Source organism: Cryptococcus neoformans, assembly GCF_000091045.1.
Source record: "Cryptococcus neoformans var. neoformans JEC21 chromosome 2 sequence".
Lineage (NCBI taxonomy): Eukaryota > Fungi > Basidiomycota > Tremellomycetes > Tremellales > Cryptococcaceae > Cryptococcus > Cryptococcus deneoformans.
The window spans coordinates 707,501-728,292 of record NC_006684.1 but is presented as its reverse complement, the minus strand read 5'-3'; the positions used below and the strand labels follow the sequence as shown (position 1 = coordinate 728,292).

General features: G+C 48.7%; 8 protein-coding genes across 8 annotated transcripts in view; 5 read left to right on the top strand and 3 right to left on the bottom strand.

Moving 5' to 3' along the window:
* Positions 1 to 360: 360 nt before the first annotated feature.
* On the bottom strand, positions 361 to 5,125 carry CNB02510 (hypothetical protein). The gene is made up of 15 exons (XM_024656519.1): positions 5,054 to 5,125; positions 4,603 to 5,013; positions 3,810 to 4,549; positions 3,639 to 3,756; positions 3,441 to 3,583; positions 3,144 to 3,387; positions 2,979 to 3,086; positions 2,645 to 2,915; positions 2,525 to 2,586; positions 2,387 to 2,453; positions 1,883 to 2,312; positions 1,631 to 1,797; positions 1,125 to 1,568; positions 960 to 1,077; positions 361 to 894 (listed from the first exon to the last, which is right to left on the bottom strand). The coding sequence occupies exons 1-15, from the start codon at positions 5,072 to 5,074 to the stop codon at positions 480 to 482; spliced, it is 3,759 nt and encodes a 1,252-aa protein (XP_024512270.1). The 5' UTR covers positions 5,075 to 5,125; the 3' UTR covers positions 361 to 479.
* A 222-nt stretch (positions 5,126 to 5,347) lies between these two features.
* On the top strand, positions 5,348 to 6,955 carry CNB02495 (hypothetical protein). The gene is made up of 7 exons (XM_024658510.1): positions 5,348 to 5,550; positions 5,604 to 5,755; positions 5,807 to 5,964; positions 6,023 to 6,081; positions 6,136 to 6,315; positions 6,380 to 6,511; positions 6,569 to 6,955. Exons 1-7 carry the CDS (start codon positions 5,418 to 5,420, stop codon positions 6,823 to 6,825), a joined length of 1,071 nt encoding a protein of 356 aa, XP_024514212.1. The 5' UTR covers positions 5,348 to 5,417; the 3' UTR covers positions 6,826 to 6,955.
* A 532-nt stretch (positions 6,956 to 7,487) lies between these two features.
* On the top strand, positions 7,488 to 9,156 carry CNB02490 (conserved hypothetical protein). The gene is made up of 7 exons (XM_024656518.1): positions 7,488 to 7,879; positions 7,943 to 7,977; positions 8,043 to 8,101; positions 8,150 to 8,251; positions 8,312 to 8,611; positions 8,665 to 8,867; positions 8,925 to 9,156. Exons 1-7 carry the CDS (start codon positions 7,846 to 7,848, stop codon positions 8,948 to 8,950), a joined length of 759 nt encoding a protein of 252 aa, XP_024512269.1. The 5' UTR covers positions 7,488 to 7,845; the 3' UTR covers positions 8,951 to 9,156.
* Positions 9,157 to 9,317: 161 nt separating this feature from the next.
* Positions 9,318 to 10,537, top strand: CNB02480 (hypothetical protein; the record flags this gene model as incomplete). Its single annotated transcript, XM_569172.2, has 7 exons — positions 9,318 to 9,437; positions 9,497 to 9,590; positions 9,655 to 9,754; positions 9,813 to 9,847; positions 9,893 to 9,968; positions 10,022 to 10,047; positions 10,105 to 10,537. The coding sequence occupies exons 1-7, from the start codon at positions 9,353 to 9,355 to the stop codon at positions 10,535 to 10,537; spliced, it is 849 nt and encodes a 282-aa protein (XP_569172.2). The 5' UTR covers positions 9,318 to 9,352.
* CNB02470 (expressed protein) lies at positions 9,993 to 12,696 on the bottom strand. The gene is made up of 2 exons (XM_569011.2): positions 10,671 to 12,696; positions 9,993 to 10,608 (listed from the first exon to the last, which is right to left on the bottom strand). Exon 1 carries the CDS (start codon positions 12,663 to 12,665, stop codon positions 10,692 to 10,694), a length of 1,974 nt encoding a protein of 657 aa, XP_569011.1. The 5' UTR covers positions 12,666 to 12,696; the 3' UTR covers positions 9,993 to 10,608; positions 10,671 to 10,691.
* A 176-nt stretch (positions 12,697 to 12,872) lies between these two features.
* Positions 12,873 to 15,161, bottom strand: CNB02460 (calcium channel, putative). The gene is made up of 3 exons (XM_024656517.1): positions 14,239 to 15,161; positions 13,703 to 14,179; positions 12,873 to 13,622 (listed from the first exon to the last, which is right to left on the bottom strand). Exons 1-3 carry the CDS (start codon positions 14,975 to 14,977, stop codon positions 12,967 to 12,969), a joined length of 1,872 nt encoding a protein of 623 aa, XP_024512268.1. The 5' UTR covers positions 14,978 to 15,161; the 3' UTR covers positions 12,873 to 12,966.
* Positions 15,162 to 15,343: 182 nt separating this feature from the next.
* Positions 15,344 to 17,130, top strand: CNB02450 (hypothetical protein). Its single transcript, XM_569170.2, has 2 exons — positions 15,344 to 16,009; positions 16,067 to 17,130. The coding sequence occupies exons 1-2, from the start codon at positions 15,384 to 15,386 to the stop codon at positions 16,971 to 16,973; spliced, it is 1,533 nt and encodes a 510-aa protein (XP_569170.1). The 5' UTR covers positions 15,344 to 15,383; the 3' UTR covers positions 16,974 to 17,130.
* A 54-nt stretch (positions 17,131 to 17,184) lies between these two features.
* Positions 17,185 to 20,792, top strand: part of CNB02440 (hypothetical protein) — a 3,876-nt gene continuing 268 nt past the window's right edge. The window contains exons 1-4 of the mRNA XM_024656516.1: positions 17,185 to 17,541; positions 17,623 to 19,960; positions 20,025 to 20,418; positions 20,472 to 20,792. The exon at positions 20,472 to 20,792 is cut by the window's right edge and continues 268 nt beyond it. Coding sequence (XP_024512267.1) covers positions 17,708 to 19,960; positions 20,025 to 20,418; positions 20,472 to 20,792 — 2,968 coding nt within the window. The 5' untranslated portion in view covers positions 17,185 to 17,541; positions 17,623 to 17,707. The remainder of the gene's footprint in view (positions 17,542 to 17,622; positions 19,961 to 20,024; positions 20,419 to 20,471) is intronic.

The window sequence follows — 20,792 nt, the reverse complement described above, 5'->3', positions numbered from 1 at the left end:
GAAAACGGTATAAATAATTCATATATGAAAAATAAATAACCATATGGATTTTTCAAATGAAATGTCCGAACGAGCCCGAAGCAAGCCACTGCTTTCCCACGCTATCCATGTTTATTTATTATGCGGAATGCGGAACACACACGGATCAGGACACCACTCACCAAAGGTTTTGCTAGTTTCAAACTGGTTTTCTGCTGGATACACCAAATATCACTTGCGGATTTCGGCAACTCCTACTACGTACGTACAGCATTCGTATATATTTTCAGACTTCACGCCCATCATATAACATGTTTCAACTTGTACGGCTAGACCATCGAGCAGTGCCTCTATTCTAAACCATACTTAGTAGGACAACGAGGAAATCAAAAGCAGATCGCGTAATCTTGTTACGTTCCAACCACTGCTGTCATAGTACCATAAACACCCCTCTCCTTCTACCTGTCCATGCATATAAGCATTAACTACGTCCCGCTATATCATGGCTGTATATATATTGTCCCATCTCCTCGAATTTGTACTTCTTCCCTCTCTTCTCCCGTTCCATCCCAAATGCTTATCTTGGGGACCTTGACCCATCCGCTCCCTCCAAGAGCAATACACTCGAGCTTCACCTCCACTTCTTTCCCAGGCAGGATATCAGGTAATCGAACATTGCGGTCTCCTACCCAAACAAAGTTTTCCGCCGTGTCGACAGTGACCGACACTTGAGACGATGTATAATTAGGGTGGGTGTTCAGGACTGTGACGGAGAGGGGGAAGGTAGAATGAGGTGGGACGATAGGAGGGGTTGGAAGATGGAGTGTCGAAATAAGGAAAGAGTCCGTCGGAGGGGGGATGAAGAGCGGTGGAAGGGGGTGTCTTGTCGTGATCAACAAGTCGGAAGATGCGCTACTGGCAATGTTGGGCACAATTTAGCTGAAGGTTGATCTAACTGAAACTGACAGATGAGTGCTCACCTTCGCCACGTGAAAACAAGTTCAGCGGGTATCTGCACTGGGTTGCCCGCAGCCCCTCTATGACCTGGTGCCAAGTCGAACACCGCCCAAACACCATATGCGGTTTCGTCGTTCCATTCTATGACCCACATTAGATGCAATAAAAAATATAGAAAGCGCCCTTACCTTCAGGGAATTGTGCACCTTCAAGTGAGCTTGACCTCATCTTGACCTCCCTATCGTCTGCATTTCCAACCAGTTCCAAACCCTCTACGATCATCACCCTAGGTCCTCCTACTTTGACAGTCATTCCCACAACCCCTTCACCGCCTATTTTTCCTTTATGTGTCAACTTGACGCTGGTTTCAACCACAAATGGCCTCGGAACGGGTATGACCACTGTACGGCTGACCTCTTCCGTTCTGTCTAAAGTGGGGAATGTGTCGAGCGAGTTGCCGGGAGAAGGAATTGAGGTCGTAGATTGTACAGAAAAGTCGACAATCTTGGTACATTCTTTGGGGACAAATAGCTTGATGGATTGAGATGATGATGCGCCAGGTTCCAGAAGACCAAGGGAGATGTTCTGAAGAAGTGTTGAAGTTCGGTTTTCACCCGCTTCAATACTCGATCCTAGCGGTGCACCTTGTTTAGCGATTTCCAAAGGACTCCCATGTATGGGTCATGAAACTCACCATCGTCCTCCCCATCGTCTGTTGGCTGCAAGAAAACCGACAGGGCGACGTTCATCTTCCTGTCGTCGTTGTTTGCCACCTTCACCTCTATGGGTAATGTCTCACCCACAAAAGCTAAAGGATGATGTGAGACTTGAAGATCAACGGCATGCGGTTGTGGGCCGAAACTTCGAATCAGTAACGCTTAGCACAATTCCCTTCATTGCCACCAAAAAATAAAAAAGAAAAACAGAAGAATGTCAAAATGCTTACAAGACGGAAGTTGCCAGCCTCTCTCCGCAGTCTGAAACACCTTTTTTTGTTGTCCATTCAGATATCTCCCCGGGGATAAAGACAAATTCAAACGCCCAAGATCCCTGTTTCAAGACCAACTTGATTGATGTTATCTGTACTTCACTCTCTAGCGAAGACGCAAGCTGCCCATTAATAACGAGGATCTGCTTGGGTCGCCATCTCAGAGACGCTTGGCCAGAGTCGGCGGTGATGACCTGAATTGGTTCGTCCTCAACCGAGTTGCTTGAAACAATTGTAACAGGAGGCCGTTCGTCTGAGAAGCGGATTCCCAGATTGTTGAATTCGAGATCACCAATAATCACATTGTCAGGACAGCGAAGCGTTACCTGATAGGGTACAGATTTGGATACCACACTTTCAGCTTGCCAAAATCCAGCTCGAACATCCACTGATTGTCAAGCAAAGTTAGCCCGACTCCCCCATCTCCCCTGTGCAATGGGCATCCAATAGGCGACTACTCACGTAGTTCTGAATCAGAAGGTCCATCCATGTCAATCACTTTTGGATCCGTACTTGAGGGGCTGGTGGTCTGTTCAAGGAGTCATGGTCAAATTAGTATGATTCTATCTGATTGAATTAGTCGAACTGTTTTTCAAATACCTTTAACAACGTGACAAACTCCTCCTGGAGCCCTTCTCGCTCTTGGTCATTGATCCCGCTTCCTACACAAAAAAAAACATTTAGTTCCCAGCTCGACCGCATGGTCTGTTTCGCACATACCAGCACACATCATCTCCAACAAGAGCTTTCCTACACCGTCTACAGAACCGGCCGCTTTGGCACTCTCATACCACATTTTTCTGATTCCCTGGACAAGCTCCGTCCATTTTTCATTTTTGAAACTATGAGAGATACGATCGAAAAACCGAATGGCCATCTCATGTTGTCCTGAAAAGTTGTATGTCTCAGCTATGCGATAAGCAATATAGAGTGCGGTGCGGTTTGAAGGCGACGGAAGATCTTTGAGGAGAGAGTACGCTTTTGAAAAGAGCTGTACAATGTGTGTCAGTATTAATGCAATAGACGACAGATATGTCGATTTCGCGGGACACACCTCAATCACCAGAGCCGCATGGTCGACCTTCTTTTCGTTTGCGAATCCGGGAGCAGTGGAAGAGACGTATCCACTGGTTTTTGCAGCTTCGGACCCCATCGCATCGTTCTTTCGAGGTTCGACACTTGTCAGCAGCTATCTGCTGAAGAACAATGTTCAACTTACTTCGGCATCTAATGCCTCTTGGAATCTCTCCTGTCTCTTTAAAGTTCCGCAAGCAGCCGTATAGTAATAATAGGCCGGATGTTGAAGTACCTGTGTTGGGTTTTGAGAAGATATAGGGGTGGCAAGGTATGAAAGAGATTGAGGCGCTGCCGAAGATTCAAGCGTTGGGAAAGTAGGGGGCGGAGTAATAATGCGAAGGTTGTGTTGTTGAGCCATCTCCAGTAATTCGGCGAAGACACGGTATCTGTAGCATCTTCGTAAGCCATCAATCCGGAAGAGGTGCTACGTTTGGCTCACTGTCTTGCAACCCAGCTCCAGAACTCAAAAGTTTCTTCACCGATCCCCCACCCCCTTGAAAGATCTCCAAATCTCTTGAGATGGACGTGAAAAGAGTTCAACGCTCTTGATCCGTCACCCTCATACAGTGAGAGCTTGCAGATCTACAAAGGAGCTCATTGGTATCTTGCAACTAATTGTCATGGGTGGTGAACTCACCCTGACGGCCACACAATCAGCTAGCACCTTGGCTTCAGCCCATCTTTTGGTCCTCGGAGGAAGCGTTGTAGTAGACGAAAACATTTTCGCCAGCTCATTCCAGCAATCCTCATAATGTCTATTTTCGGAAGCTTTAGCATTTTATCCTATAAGGGATGAATGGAGACTTACCTTCTCGCAACGTCTATTTCACCCCTGACTTCTGCAAACCAGCCCATTTTCCAATCATACCTCACAGCCCAACCTTGCGGGCCCAACACCTTGAAACCTTGTGCGGTGGTCGTCGGTGCGTGTATAGGCATACTCGCCGGTACCCTACTTCTCTTTCTCCTAACCCTCTTGGCATGCGCATTGTAGTAATCCATAGAAGATTCATAAAGAGCATCTTGAAGTGATAAAACGAAATCTGGAAGTTGATCTGCAGAAACAGGAGAGAGAACAAACAGCGAAGCCTTGGAGGATAGGGCGGATGCGCGACGCAGGTACGACAGTCGAGGATCGAGCGCAGGCGAGTCAAGTGTTTGGGAGCTTGCCATAAGGACTACGGTGAGCTTAATTCCCCTTTCACCCAGTCTTCTTCTTCGATCTCCTATTTCCTTGATCAAAAGATCGTCCATTTCCCTTTCTTTCTGTTTTTCTTCTGCTTCTCGCGCTTGGATCTCCTCGGCTGTTTCATCGGATGTTATATGTCGGGTAGGTAATTCATACAGCCGGAGAAACAATACAAAGACAGATGGGATCAGTTCGGCGTGCTTGCGGACCCATACCGGGGCTATGAGGCCGTCAGGATAAAGAGGGGAAGAAGGAACCAGCGGAGATAGTGGAGAGTGTGGAGCAGTCGGCGCTGATGGGTCACTAAGACTGGGAGCCGTAGTAGAAGTGCTGACCTTGCGCATGGGCAAGCGAACATCCTTCATTACACATTAATCGTAAGGCGCTGTCTTTTGGAAGGCAATGCACACACCTTCTCTACTAACAGAATTCTGAATTCTTTTCTGCCCTTCGGATCTAGCCATACTCTTCCTTTCGCTGCCATCTTGGACAAAGCACCTCTAAGGTTAACCACGAGTTCGTCGAACTGTTGATCCCGCTCATCTACCTGCCATTTCCCTTCCTCGTCTCGTTGCTGCACGTCCAGTATACCCTCTCCAATTTGATCCGTATCAACATTAGGCGATTTGGGTAGTGATTCTTCGGCCGTGGGGGATGGTGAAGGTGCAGGGACGGTGGTGTCCAAGAATGCTCCGCCAGAAGGTCTCCTAGTCGAGTCTGTCGTGACTGTCGAAGAGCTTCTTTCTCGGCCTACGTTCGGATTTGAGACGACAGGCGGTGAGAGTCCGGCAATGAACATAAGTGGCTGCGGGTGCGCGAGGAACTAACCACTTGTCAGTATAAATCTTGGGGTGTATTCTCACCTCTCCTGGATATGAATTCATCTTCAACGGTTCCACTGGAAGAAAGAATTGTGGATGGCTTGTTAAGTCGCGAACAAGCCGGAACTGGAAGACATGACGACCGGCAAACCACCAGCAGTCAACATCGAAAGCCGGATCAATACGTAATCTACCTCCACCAGAAACTACCGTCGGACATCACCGAGATTTCTGGCGACTGCTGTTTTACGACGGCGAATGACCCATCCGAACGCGACACGCGCGCCACGGATGATTGATGAATTCAAAAAAGTGTCATTGGCTAATGTTGCAGAACTGCTTACTGTCTAATCGATTTCATCACTGAGGAGCAATACCTATACATATAAGAACCAGCCGCTGAATTATGTCGCATATCAAGCCGTTAACAATCCCTTACTCTGCTCTTGCCTTCGACGGTAAAAAGGAAGACCTGCAACAGCAAGTATTCCATGCCCTGGGGACTCACAAGGGCGCACTGGGTATTGTTCTTATCTCTGGCAAGTCCAAATCGTGGGATCGACGGAGGCAATGTATTGATAAGCGTTTGCAGACCTACCCCCACAATTCCATTATCTTCGCGAGAAACTCTTCCGATTAGCTCACCGATTTGCAAACATGCCAGAAAGAGAACGCGCGAAGCTAGAAAAGCCAGAAACGTCTTATATGTTTGGCTGGTCTCATGGCAAAGAAATCATGAATGGGGTAAACACATGCGTAATTCAGACTGTCTATCCTTGCTCATCTAATCTATAGCGTCCAGACGTACAAAAGGGTTCATATTACGCCAATCCACTCATGGATTACCCAATTGTCTCCGACGAAACTCGACTGGCATACCCGGAATACTATGCTGGAAACATCTGGCCAAAAGGAATGCCCGGCCTCGAAGATTTCGAACAGACATTCAAAGCGTAAGCTAGCCTAATCATCGCTTGTGCCTCATATCACTAACTTTTGAATGACACCTAGACTCGGAAAGCTGATATTCGACGTCGGCATCTTACTTGCACGGGTCTGTGATGATTTTGGTGAGTTATTTGGACCCAATTACTGTATACTGATTCGTGCTGACCTTGGCGTAGTTACGCCAACATTGGCTAACCCCGAAGGCACCCTTAGTTCATTGATTGCGAAGTCCAAATCCAGTAAAGCTCGTCTCTTGCATTATTATCCAGAGGATCCCAATCTACTCATAAATAATAATATGTTTAATGATGCTCTTTGTGGAGCTCATCTGGACCACTCCTTACTTACTGGACTTTGTAAGCTTTCTACCCCATTTCTTTCTACCTGTAGTCGTTGCCGATCGCTTATGTCATGGGATAGGCTCTGCGATGTATTTTGACACTTCTGATCCACCACAAATTGTACCGAATCCATCGGATACGACAGGCTTGTGGATTTACCCTCGTGAGAGTGATACTCCAGTCAAAGTTTCTATCCCCGAAGACTGTCTCGGTAGGTCTTCACATATATATACTGGGTATATCCAAGGCGTCGGCTGATCAAAAATAGCTTTCCAAACAGGTGAAGCCCTCTCACTTCTCACATCGCATCGCCTGTCGGCGACTCCACATTTCGTTTCTGGTCGATCATCTTCCACTATTCTATTTTCAAGGGAAACTTTTGCATTTTTCCTTCAACCAGACGTGGAAGACGTGATCGGGGAGAATGGCGAGACCTTTGGACAATTTACAAAACAGGTTTTGGGAAGACATTATCTGGATGGAGACATCAAAAAAGTGAATGTAGCTCACATAGCTGTGCCGTGAATGTTTTTGGACTGGGATGAGGAGCTGTTATATTGTTTATTGAGCACATGGGGAAGTTGGCATATTGAGACGAGGCAGTAGGTAGATAATGTAATTATGTGCATCTTTGATGGGACAACGTTCACCTGGCGGATAGAAACGATAATTATTGCGATCGGCATTATGACATGGAACTGTCCCCCTGTATACAAGTGCCTATATACAAAAGCGGCAAGCGCGTTATGAAACCCAACAAAATCCAAAAGGCAGGCGTGAAAACTGTTATCGAGTGTGACATTGACATATTATTTATTTGTCCACTCCTTCCACATAGGCTATCACGATCATTGTCTATATAATGGTGTACAGATCTCGGCATTTTAAGTTGTAGGCCTAATAGTGTAATCGTCGCACGCATCCTTCGGGATCGTTATTCTTCCCGCAACTTGAGGTTGCATAGTTTGGATGTAGTCTGGGTTCAATTCCCAGTTGGGCCCAAATTTAATTTTTTTGTTGTTCTTCAATTCCACTGTGTTTTCGATATTTATTAGCACATCTAAATAGTGTGTTCATGTATATCAGTAGTTATCAAACAATGTTTATGCATGTCACGCATGCAAATAAGATATGCAACTAATGTTACGCTACTACACACTGCTGCGGGCGTAGCGCAAAAACAAGACTCGTTCGCTGGGCCCGTCGTGAAAGGAAGTGATTAATTATGATAGATTTCGCATCCCGCGGGCAATAAAACACGGGTCCGAATATTTAAGATACGGCGGAAAAAGGTGGAGGAAGTAGAACCAAAGTGTAGTAAAATACGGTCTCCACCCACCTCCACCTCGGCTTCCGGATAACGAACGGGGCGGAAGGGCTCTATGTCTTAGGAGAGAAAAATGCTATAGACATAACGCATATTTAAGAAGCTGCGTGAAAAGGCTGCTAACATGTACCTCCCGCTTCCTGCAAGATAAACTTGCCGTCATTGTAGAACAGAGAGCAATAAACCACGCATAAAAAACTTTCAGCAGAAACACAAGGATGTCATCAACTGATCTCGGAGGCCAAGCTGCCGGTGAATACGGCTTTCTTCATCCTAATATTGTTATCCCGTGCAGATGCTGAACCAAGATTGTAGTCATCACTGGCGGTGGTAAGAATCTTGGTGCTTTGGTAAGCCCGAACAACAGTTGCTTGTACTGCGAGTGGCTAAGATTAAACCCCTGCTTCGCTCGCAGATTGCGAAGACTCTCGCCAAGCAGGGAGTCAACGTTGCGATCCATTACAACTCGGCCAGGTAAATTGTTTGTTGGCCAGTCAGGTATGATTATTGATAAATGAACAGTTCCAAGTCCGAGACAGAAGCTACATTGAAGACACTCGGATCGTATGGGGTCAAAGCCGCTGCTTTCCAGGCCAATCTTACCACTGAGGCATCAGTTGAGAAGTGATTTTCGTCTCACGTTCCATTGACTGTTTGAGCAGCTGCTGATATCACTCCTGATAGACTCTTCTCAGACGCAGCAGCTGCTCTTGGAGTGTCCAAGTTCGATATCGCCATCAATACGGTCGGTAAGGTTCTTAAAAAGCCTATCGTTGAAACAACAGAGCAAGGATTCGACGACATGTTCCTAGTCAACTCAAAGTGTGCCTTCTTTTTTATCAAGCATGCGGCCAAGAATCTCAACGAGGGGGGCACGATTATATCACTCGTGACTTCACTCCTTGGAGCATTTGCGCCTGGTTATTCAACTTATCAAGGCAGTAAAGCTCCTGTAGAGTGGTTCACTAAGTCGGCTGCCAAGGAGTAAGTCAGGAGAGCTCCATTGATATACTAGAACTGACATTTATATATTATAGGCTTCAGCCTAAGAATATTAGGGTCAACTGTGTGGCTCCGGGGCCAATGGACACTCCCTTCTTTTACGGGCAAGAGACTGAAGATGCCGTTGCTTTCCATAAAAGCCAGGCGCTCACAGGACGGCTCACAGATATTAAAGATATTGCACCATTGGTGGAGTTCCTTTGCAAGGATAAGTGGATTACCGGACAAGTCATCTTCTGTAAGTCGATTTATGAGATGACAAGGAACTTCGTTGCTGACATTTTGCACGTCCCAGCAAATGGAGGTTACACGACTCGCTGATCACCAGATAAGATGAAGAAAGACCTAAGACATTTTTGGAAATGTTTCAGGTAGTCATGTCTAAGTTTAGCGCTTTCCCAGTTCGAGAAAGATGCAGGTGAAATTGAATGTGGCTAGCGGAAGCTCGGTCTTCAGGCCTTTTACGATGTTTGAAAGTAATGTTTGGAAGGCTATGGCTGTATCAAAGTGTCCCTTATAGAGAGTTAGCTGAGTCCCTTTATTGTTTTCATGTATAACCATGTTCGTGAGGTCTTCTTCGACGGTTCGACCTCGAACCCTCTCTCATATATTACGTAACATGCGCGTCTCGGCCTTTCGACGTGTCGAAGCCGAATCCCACAGCGTCGGCTCGCTGCGAGGATGGGTGTTTTGGTTTCATTGCTCTCTCGTTCGGTTGTTCAAATGAGTATTGCACCTCTCAGGCCTTCCATGTCCGAATCCTACGCCATAAACATGCCCTCAGTCGCAGCTCAAACCGCCCCATCTCGTACGTATTCTCCGAATCACTGCTGGTCAGCTCTTTCTGACACTCCTGCGATTGACCAGCTACCGATAAGTACTCTGTCATTTTACCTACATATAATGAAAGAAAGAACCTTCCTGTAATTGTTTGGCTCCTGGCCAAAACGTTTGAAACTGAGTGCGCACTATTGTCCTACTAGTAATTTGATGGGGAAAAGAAAGGCTCACATTGCGGGGCACAGCGGAATCAACTGGGAAATTGTCATTGTCGACGATGCCAGTCCGGATGGGACCCAAGAAATTGCCAAGCAGCTTGCTGGAATTTACGGAGAGGACAAGATTGTGAGTTTTTCACGCCTTTTGAATCAACCGCAAAGATAGACTGATATTATATTGATAGGTCTTGAAACCCCGTGCGGGTAAGCTTGGTCTCGGGTAAGTTCTGCTTCTACTAACAAAGTCGAATACTGATGAGAGCAGGACGGCGTATGTCCATGGGTTGAATTATTGCACTGGCAACTTTGTCATTATCATGGATGCCGATTTCTCACATCATGTATGGTTTCCCTTGAGCGAAAAACCGCGTGATACATGCTTATATTGCTGCAGCCCAAATTCATCCCCGAATTCATCAAGTAAGCCTCAAAAGTGTTTTTTTTTCGTAAATAAACCACTATAGCTGACGTTGCTAGGCTTCAAAAACTCCACAACCTCGACATTGTCACGGGGACTCGATATTCCTCTCATCCGTCTCCTAAACCTACTGCCTCCTCTCTTTCTATCGGGCTTGGTCCTGGTGGGGTCTACGGATGGGATCTCAAGCGTAAACTCGTGTCCCGCGGAGCCAACTACCTGGCAGATACCGTCCTCACCCCCGGCGTTAGTGATTTGACTGGCAGTTTCCGTCTGTATCGCCTGCACGTCATCAAAGACATCATCTCTAGATGCACGAGCAAGGGTTACGTTTTCCAGATGGAGATTATCGTTCGAGCGCGGGCTTTGGGTTACACTGTGGGAGAGGTTCCGATCACCTTTGTGGACAGAATTTATGGGGAGAGTAAGCTGAGCGGGAATGAGATTGTCGGATATGCCAAGGGTGTTGCAAGTCTATGGTGGAGTGTGTAAAAGAGAAAGGGTGGAAGAAGACGCAAGCAAGGGTGGGGTGTTGTATGATATGAATGTACAGGTTACTGCATCTACATGTGATCAGATATAATTAGGACAAATTTGTACAATCTTGGGGCGGACATGGACTAACGAAATTAAGATTTATTCACTGCTACAACAGGGGACTTTCGGGTACCCTTTCCAATTCCTTCCCCTCGTTCGCACCTGCTGCGCCCTTGTCCCTTTCCCCGCTTGTCATCGCCCCCGCTATTTGGGATGTCCCGGCATTACTTGGGCCTGCGCCAGGACCGACGCCGGCGCCGGCGCCTCTCCAACTCCACCGACTCTCATAACTCTCCCAACTCCCTTTTCTCCTCACTGCTCGCACACTGGCATCTCTGTCGGCTCTTCCTCCTTCCCCGCGCTCTCCACTTACCCCCCTTAAGCCCCCACGAAGAGACACTGAGACCGAAGGCGCGTAGAGTGAGAGGTGACCCATAGTCTGGATAGAAGGGGGATATTCGGCTGCAGATCGGTCACGATCTCTTTCACGCTCAACGCCACCTGCAACAGAGAGCGGGGTGGACGACGGCTCAGCCCATGTTAGAACGCTTGGGGAAGCTATTACGCTTGATGGCCCATTATCTCTGCTCCTTGTACCTCCTGCGCCAGGGGTGTGAGACGATGCGAAGTTGGATGATGCAAGCGTCAACGTGGAAGCGTTGGGGTCTGGGGGGGATGATGGATGTGGATTGTGTCCGGGATGAGGGTTTGTATGTTTCGGGGCTTGAAGTAACCCTAGGGCTGGTTGTGGAGGGCTTGCGGGCGATGTAGAAGTAGGAGACGTCGGAGATACAGGCGTGCTCGCTTCGGAGGTATGGATATTCGGAATGCTTTCCCCACCACCCGTTTGGGTCAACGAATGTTGAGAAGCAGATCTATGAGAGGCGTTGGGATGCGACCCTTGGGCAATATGAGCGATTCCAGGACCAGAGTCGAATGATATGCACGTTGTGGGTTTTGTGCTCGTCGATCCATCTCTGCTCACCCTCCGCTGCCTGCTTCTTCCCTCGTCTGCTCCCTGTGCATCTTCATCTGCATCGTCCTCACTGCCGTCACAGCTTGCCCCATCTTCATCCAGTCCTCCAGCAGACGAGACAGAGTATATTGTTCGTCTATAAGCTGAATGATGAAGCATTGAGTTTGATCTGGATCTGTATGAAGAAAGCGTTGGCGACTCTCGAACAGATGGCGGGAACGGTCTCAGGCTGGCATCATCATCTGCTCTGCCACTATCACCTTCTTCAAAACCATCCAGAACACCACTTTGGCTCGACCTTCGACTTGCCGTCCCGTGTCCACTACCACTGGCTCCATCATTTTCCGCGCTATAGCCACCACTCAGCGTCGTACTCAATGTCATCGCATCGTCCATGAACCCCTGCTTATGTCTTCCCCTCAAGCCCTGCCCAAGTGGGAGTGAAGGGTAGGGATTATTAGCTTCTCGTCGGCGTTCACGGTCAAGCGTGTTTGCAGCACTTGAAATTGAGAACGATACGCTGGGAAATGTATCTGCCCTGGACATTCTGGCCCGACTTTCTCCCCTTCCTGTTTCCTTTTCCTCTTTTCCCCCCGAAAGCCCTAGTGCTCGGGGTTTCGGCATACTTGTCAACCTCGTTCTCGATCTGGGCTGCTTGGGTGACATTGTAGTCTCAATGCCAGGACGCCGACCGGCAGTGGTTAGCTTACGGGCTAACCAATCAAATAGAGGTTTCTTCTCCCTGTCTCTATCTCTTTCCCGTTCTCGTTCCCGTTCTTTGGCGTCCTTAACTGGAAGCGTTTCGGAACGTCGTGGTGCTAATGATGGAGCGGCGGGAGGTGGATGGTTGGGGTAAGGATGCAGGTGAGTATGGGCGTCGGCATAGGCCTCTGCTAGGGTCCTCATTGGGCCAGCTGGTGAGGGTACCATCCCCACGGTCATTGCCATACCCGTCTCTGCCGCATCTCTGGCGTGCCCGGGAGCGTCGGTCGCTGGCACCTGCTGCCCGGGCGGAGCGAGCGGGCGTGGTACTCGTTTGTGGTGGCTGTTTCTGGAGTGGATGGGGTTCGCAGGGAGGACAGAAAGGGGAGACTTGGGGGATGGCATACTTGCGGGGAGTGAAGTGGGGGAAAGGGAAAGAGAAAAAGAGATGCGAATGTGAATATACAAGTCAACAAAGCAGTCTGCGGTACACAAGCGGGAACGGGGGACTTGGCCGAGGCTGGCATAACGTGATGATTACTCGATCATGCGTTGTGTTCTACACTATGTATGTCATAATCGTACATAGCCGCAAAATAACAGCAGGCGGGATGTGTATGCATGCAAGAATCCCACATGCATATCCTATTATGCAATACATACTACTGTACAACCAACATAACATGGCTTTAATCACACCTCTACTCTATCCGTTACACCATCTATTTCCCCAGCGATCTTGTGCGGTGACCCCTTGCTCTGCGCTCCCGTCACCATAACTATGGTCGTCTCCCACAAACGCATAGCTCTTTGCGGCATTCACCTTGCGTTTCGGGCACCTGATGCCCATGGTTACCGGGCATGAGCGATCGGCCCTGTTACAGGTCGACATGCAGGGGAGTAGTTCATAATACGAGTATGCCGGGATAGGAAGTGACGGATTACGAGGTGAAGATGGCGTACGAAGGACAGTCGATGGTGTGGGAAAAGTGCCACTGCTTGTGCTTGTGCTTGTGGCGGTCTCGATGGCTGTAGCACTCGTGGTACCGTTCGCGTCACCACATTGCGGGACCACTATCCGGCACAACCAGTCTCTGTAAGCAGAATAGCAGTCTAGGCATGATGACACATGTGAAAATAGATCCCTTCCACATGCGTGAGACAATAAAGTGGTGGAAAATGCCTCGAGGTTTTGAATGATCAATTCTAAAAGTTCGTCGGGGAGTGTCTGGATAGGCGATGTTGACGAGATTGTCTCTCCTGACGGAGAAGTGACAGTCGTAGAATTTGCATCAAGAGGCGCAGAGTAGCCCAGGTTGGGGCATACATCATTCGGCAGGACCAACTGACACGGAAAATCGGCTATAATGACTGCAGTCAGCTTGCAGTTCGTGGGCATGAACTTTTTGACACCCCGCTTCCAAAGAAATAAATTGACGTACCTGGTTTGGTCGCAAACCAAGCAGGCTGGCTCAACACGCCGTTATCATCGCTCAGCCAAGCTGTATAATTTCCTTGCTCAGTCAAGTCGCCCAATACCCAATAACTCCTAAATCCTTGCTCGTCGCCAACAGTCATCCATTCCGGCTGAAAGCTTTGTAGAATAGTGTTATTCGCTCCTGAGACACTGCTGTTCGCAGAAGCAGCATTTATGGCGCATATAGAGTTGTCCAAACCAGTGGAAGTAGGAGAAGAATTTGTGGGTACCACGATGAGAGTCAAGTTGCTCGACAGACTTGAGTTCAGTGGCTCAGAGTATGAAAAGTCTGGAAAGGCTAGCTGGGCACCTGGAAGTGTATAGTTCGGGTAGGATGGTTCAGGCTGGGGGGAGGAGTAGAGAAGCGGGGAGAATATTAAAGCGGAAGTAGACGTCGTATCTCCAAGTCGAGGATATACCGCCGATAACGCATGCAAGGGGCCTATTCACGTTTTAACTCGAAAGTCTCCACCTACTCACCCAAAAAAAGAGACTACCTACCACTGGTTGAAGCCCCCATCTGCACTACAACGTTGCCATTACCCACACCGGTCGTATTCAACGTCGAGCCATCAGATCCCAAACCTAGTCCCAGCAAAAGATGAACTTGAGTTTCACTGGTCCCATTCAGAGTCCAGTTCCCAAATCCGCTACTCCATGCTAACTCCCATGTAGCTCCATTCTTCCCACTTTTGTAATTATACCCCTTACCCCCGGAAGAGGTGGGTACACCGCCTGCAGAAGCGTCTCTGATCGGTTTTGAACCGAGATTGAATGAGGCCGGTGAGGAAGTAGAGATCAAAACAGTTGGGAGAATCGTCGTATTGGATGTTAGTGAACATACTGAAAACGTCAGGTAGAGGGACGATGTCGATGGGAGTGCCAGCTGGAGAAGAGGATGAGAACTGTTAAGTGGTGGCAGAGAGACGGTTGCGGGAAAAGCCTGGCGTGGTAAAATAGAGGTTGCAGTGGCTTTTGAAGATGACGAGCCGGTTGCTGTTTGCGCAACCGCCGATGATAGCATGGACAGTATACAAAGCAGTACGACCATAACTGAGATATTGATCAAGTCTGGAGACTTGTATCTTCGGTTTAAGCGCTGGCGCGGCTGTGTTCCCTTGCTGCAGCCCTTTTCGCAGTCCAGTTGCATAATTCGCTGCTGACCATCATGTCTTGTGCGGATTTCTTCCAGTTGGCATCTGGTAGCTGGCCTTTTGAAATACACCTCTCTCGCTGGCATTGCCTGTTCGCTATCGTCTGCGGGCTGTGATTGCTATAACCTCATTGAATGGGTCGTGTTCGTCGCTCTTTCTTGGGAGATGGTCGTTGGTCGTGAATATATCGTGAATAGTCGCTGTGCTGTCCTGCAGTGCAGACTCTTTTGTTTTTTTTTTTGTATGTTATTTGTGTGGGATTTAATTGAAGATGGGAAAAGTTATTTACAAAAACCACTCCTTTTGAGCAGCGATGACAAGGTGTACAAACGTTGCGTCGGGTTCTGGGCGAATTTTCCCATTTAATCCATGGGAACAAAATCATTTCCAACCTAAAACTCGGGGTTTCCGGCCCATTTCGGGATATTCATGAGTTTATTAGCGGTATTGTGCAACAACAACGAACTCTTGTCTATACACTTCGTCACAAAAATGCCCAACTCAAAAACTATACAGCTTATCCTCCCGCCGCCCATCCCATCCAGAACCCCGCCGCCATCCCTAGATGTCCTCCTAGAAGCACAGCGTATCGCCGCAAAAAACGGCCAGAAACTCGACATCCAGTCCCTCTTATCTCCCGACCAGCTCGAAGAGTACCGCGTTCGGTATCTCAAACTCCCACCGGGCCCGCATCAGGGCGACAAGGATGACGATCTTGAGAAAAGGGATGAGAAAGAGAAACAACAGCATTCAATACCGCACGTGGACGACTCGGTTGGTGGCACGCCTGGGTCACCCATCTCTGCGGCTACCGCGTTGCACGCCGGCATATCCACACCTGTAGCAAATCCCGGCACGCCGTCAGCCAGTATCGGTACCCCGACAGCGAGCCCCGCGACGCTCGAGGCAAGGTTGAAGTACCAATTGCCTGATCTTTCACATCTTCACTGGAAGCGGAGACAAAAGCGCCTGGCAGAGATTGCGAGGGAACAAGAAATGCTGGCAAACGGCGAAGTCCCAGAAGTCTCTACTATTGTGGTAGAAGAAACCAAGCCAAAAGGTGAAAAGAAGTTGACGGAAAAGGAAAAGGAGGCTATAAAAAAGAGCACAAGCTATTGGTGTGTTTATCTTGTTGCTAAATCAACATGTTGATCCCCCATTGACATTGTCGGCAGGAACTCTTTATTGGTACAGGCGCGCAAGGACCGAGGACCCCAATGGGACTTTTCCACTCAGCAACTCCTCTACGACCGTAGATCAGACGAGTACTACACCCATGGGCGCAGTCCGCCTCCGACACCGCCCAGCAAAAAGCGCAAGGTGTCAACCGCTGAGGCTGGACCAAGCATCCCCAATGGTTCAGTCAAAAACCCAGAATCAGAAACGTCCAATACCCAACCAACGCCTACCATCAATCCCCCAAGTTTACCATCTTCTACCCCTTCCACAAATACTCGTCCGATATCAAGAGGCAATCCCCAGCCCGTGGATGGTGCTCAGTCAACGCCTGGTACGACCTCCAACGTTTCCCTCCCTCCTCCTCCTCCTCCTGCGCAACCGCAAGCCCAACTTCCATATCAAGCCCCTCAACCTCCTGCGCCTTCTCAAACGCCTAATTTAACTAAACCTCCTCCCATGCCCGTTCCTCCCGGAGCGCAAGGTCTAAATCCCTCATTCCTTTCTCAGCTTCAGTCCCTTAATCCTGCTCAACTTGCCGCCTTACAGTCAAGTAACTCTTCTTTAAGCAATTTGCCAGGGTTCCCCGGTAACCTGCAGGGTAATGGAGGCGGCGCTTCGGGACAAGGTGGAGATCAATTCATGACGGGCACCAATGGTCTCCAGCTTCGTGCAGGTGGGAACTTGAACACTCTACGTCAAAATCAGATGCCGATGCAAATGCAGATGCAACTGGCAATGCAGAAAATGGGTAAAGGAAATCATAGTGCGAGTCAAGGCTTGAACTCTGTGTTTGGACTGGGAGGTATGAACAGCACCGGCGTCATGGGTCCGCCTCTAGGAGGACAGCAAGGAGGGCAGGGACCGATGGTCGGTGGGAATTGGAGAAGTGATAGTTCGGGATGAGAACAAAGTCAATTGTAAACCCTCTTGCGATATGTATGTCATATTCTTGTCAGTCACGCCGTGGTCGAAAATGAGGCTAGGAGTACGTAGTGACGCAATGGTGAATTACAAAGTGGAGGCTGCTTGATTACAAACCTGTGGTTGAAAGTATTAATGAGAGTGCGATGAATATGTAAGTGGAGTGTAATGCATGTGTATTTGGATTACAAAAACGCGTCTTCACAGTGGAACATTACCATTTTCTCTATCGGTATTCTCTTATACTCTGGGTCTCGGCCTCCCTTTATACTCTGGGCTGCTCAGTGCAAAGCCACACACTTTGCCATGCGACCGCCAGTGCCCCAAACATAGCCCCAGCTTCCGCAGACAGTCGTCCCGCCCCACCTCGATCTCAGCTTCGAACGGCTTCGGGACACTCCTTACGATATCTCTCCTTCCGTGCTGTCGTTACCGCTTCGCCCTTCCATTTCTTTTACTCGCGATTTTTCATCGTATTATAGACATTATATCGTATAGAAGACAAATAACAGAGCTCCTCGTCGTGGACTCCACTCGCGTCAACGACAAGGTGCGTTAAACGTCATTTCCTCCTTTGCTATAGGTCCCTACCAAAGTACATCATGTTGACGACAGACGGCATCATTCCCAGTCATTCAACCAACTATCTATTTTGACTTTGCCGTTGTACTTTGCCATCTCATCCATCTACTAGATTATTACGACAGGCCCACATCATGGACATCCTCCATAAATTCAGCAACATCCGAGGTCGATCACATACTACCTCTGCCGATGATGTACCGCCTCGGCCAACGGCCGATGAGTGGTACATCCCCTATACTGGCCGAATATCGCCTCCGTCCCAAGTTCAAACCAATGAAACGGAAGCTAAAAGTCATCGAGCTCCCCATAAATCGGCGTCTCATGGCAATCTGTTGAGTGTCATGTGCGGAGGTGGTCTGGGAGATGTCGCCACCTTGAAACCCCACGGAAAAGGGAACAGACGAGGCCAGGAAGACTTTGTCAACGCTGCTGCAGGAGGTCGAAAATACCACTCTCGACATCAAAGAGGTGCATCCACTTCGGCGCTCTCCCCGTCATCACATTTGAACAAGTCCCACCATGCATCACTCTCCCCATCTTACACCTCGGTACCAACCGGCCTAGCGGAACCCAACATATTATTCTCTCCCCTCAACCGTCAATTAAGGGAAAGTACCAAAGGCACCAGAGATGATACTCCTAGGTACGCACGCGGTTCGTTCCTTGACCATCAGGATATGGACCGTGAGAAACGACAGCGGACGGTATCTGCTCCTCATCGGCCAAAACACCAGCAGCATGATCTTTATACTACCAAGGAAGAACCTAGGCAATGGGAGCCTTCTTCCAGCAGTGAGCTGTTCATTTTCCCCCGTCCTAATCTGCTTGCTCAACCGCTGCAAGACCGGCATGGCAGACGTAGCAGCATAGGTAGTCTTACGACAATGACGACGTCCGATGACACTGAAAAAGTTTTGGAGAATGGTAAAGCAAGGATGAGGGAAAGGGAAGAATGGGCAGGTTATGTCGAGAGAAGAGGACGAGCTATCAGTCTAGGTTGCCGTGCAGAACCGCCACCAGATGCCCTACCTGTTGGTAACACAAAAGCACGAGAAAGAGAACGACGTCGCAGCAGAGAAAGGGGTAAGAGCAACTCAATGTCCAGTTTGAATTTGGGAATCATACAAGGGAGAAAAAGGTCTACATCGTTGGGAAACCGGTGGACACGGCACAGTGGAGGCTCGTCCGTATCAGAGAAGGATATTCGTAAAAACGATCGAAATCGAGGGCTTCTGGAGCCCGTTGCAAGTGAGAAGCCAAGCGAGATCCCAGAAAGGTTTACCTTTGCCAAATCTGCCTCTACTATCAAGCGCGATGGATTCCCGGCCAAAAGGCCTGATGCCTCCAACTCCGTTTCACGCCATAGGTCAGAGTCTCCAGTCCCTCAAGGTCTGTATACTCCTGGCCACACTAGGAGTCATCCAAACCTCCTCAATAGCTTTGCCTCTAGTAAGCCATCATGCAATCAACCCCCGGCCCCTCATTCAGGTCCATCATTACACTTTAAACAACCTTCCGTTGCTGATAGAGGTCTGGTCGTCGTCGTCGGCCGAGGAACGCCTACTCAACGGGCAACAAAGATGGAAAGGACAAATAATATCCTGCCACCACTCGATCTGTCAAAGCCTTTGCCTAATTTGCCGCCCGAGGCAGACTTGCTCGTCATTCCAAATGATCTGCCCGTGTCACCTTGCCCTGATTCTATCGGTGTGGCGATATCGCCAGATACGGGAGGTTTTGAGGCCCCACAAGCTCCCGTGGAACGGGTTGATACTCCAAGTCCTGCAACTGCAAACGCAGATGAAGGATTAGCGCTACCCCCCTTGTCACCTGTGGTTGACACTAGCCGGATTGCCCCTGAATCCTCAGTCAGATATTCTCAAGATTCTAGACATTCGATCGAGGAGAAACGCCTTTCCAATGGGTCTACAGGATCATCAAAAGCACGAGCCTTTTTAGCCAAGCAACATCAACGGGCACGTCTTAAGCAAGCTTTCCAATCGCCGCTCCAAAGTCCATTGGGCTACCGCCGGCAGGAATATAATATATCACCTGTTAAACCTCTAGCGGTGTCGACGTCGACAAACATCAGCAATGTGAATACGACAGCGACATCTGCAGCTTTTGAAGCTGCCAACAATTCGTCTGCTGTGTTGCCAGTCCCTTCTCTGAGGTCTGTTAATGGTGGTTATACGAATGCGAGAAAGGGAGAAACGGCCGCCAGTGTAGGTGTCATGGACGAACAAGAAAAGAGCGGGCCCACCGCATTTGGCGGTGCTAATGATGAGATGGCCTGCACCAAAGCAGAAATGAAAGGCAGAAAGAAGGAGTTCGATCCAAAGTTGGGTGATACTCCAAGTACGGCCGCGGATGAAGACTTTCAAGTGAGTGGTTGGCGATTCCGCGATATAGCCGATTACCTAGTTCTGACGCAAAGCTACAAAAAAGGGATTGTTCTTTCGAACCCCTATTGACTCACAAACTACGTCAAGTCTTCCCTCCCATGATACATCATCTCTACCCGCCATTCCCTACACCCGACAGACTAGTAGTCCTGGCGAAGTGAAACAGTCCCAGACGGTTGTATATCAGACGGAGCAAGAATTGTCCGAGGGCAAATTTCGTCCAGTATCCGAAGGCAGCGATGATGGGACGTATTTGGAAATCGGGACGCCCGAAATGCCGCTGAATGATCAAACCTTGGCTGCAGATGATGTTATCTCCTCCGGCCCTAAGAAACTTTTAGCGCCGATCACGATAGGTGAACCTCTGGATATCCAACCAAGAAAATTAAATGCGAAAAAGAATGGTGGGAGTGAAGAGGCAGCAAATTCCTTTGAAAGTAAGTTGATGTCAACGAACTGTCTGTGACTTTAACATTGACTTTGCTCAAAGCCTTTTCTGCTCAAAATACTCCATCTACTCCTCCTCGGGTATCTGTATCAACCGACTCGATCTCTGCTCCAGTTTCTCCTTCCCTTCCCGAATCAGGCACTATCCCTGCCCAGAACCCTTCCATCTTGCCGTCGCCTGTGACATTTTCCGTATCTCATCAACGGTATCTTGTCAATCCCGCATATCCTTCTTACTCTCTCAATTTTCCTAGTCCTCAACAAAAAGGAAGATCGCCGTCTTGGACTCGTAGGAGAGATTCAAGAGGCGATATACCATTGTCGCCTACGATCAATGGTTATAGAGACTCAATGGCTATCAGTT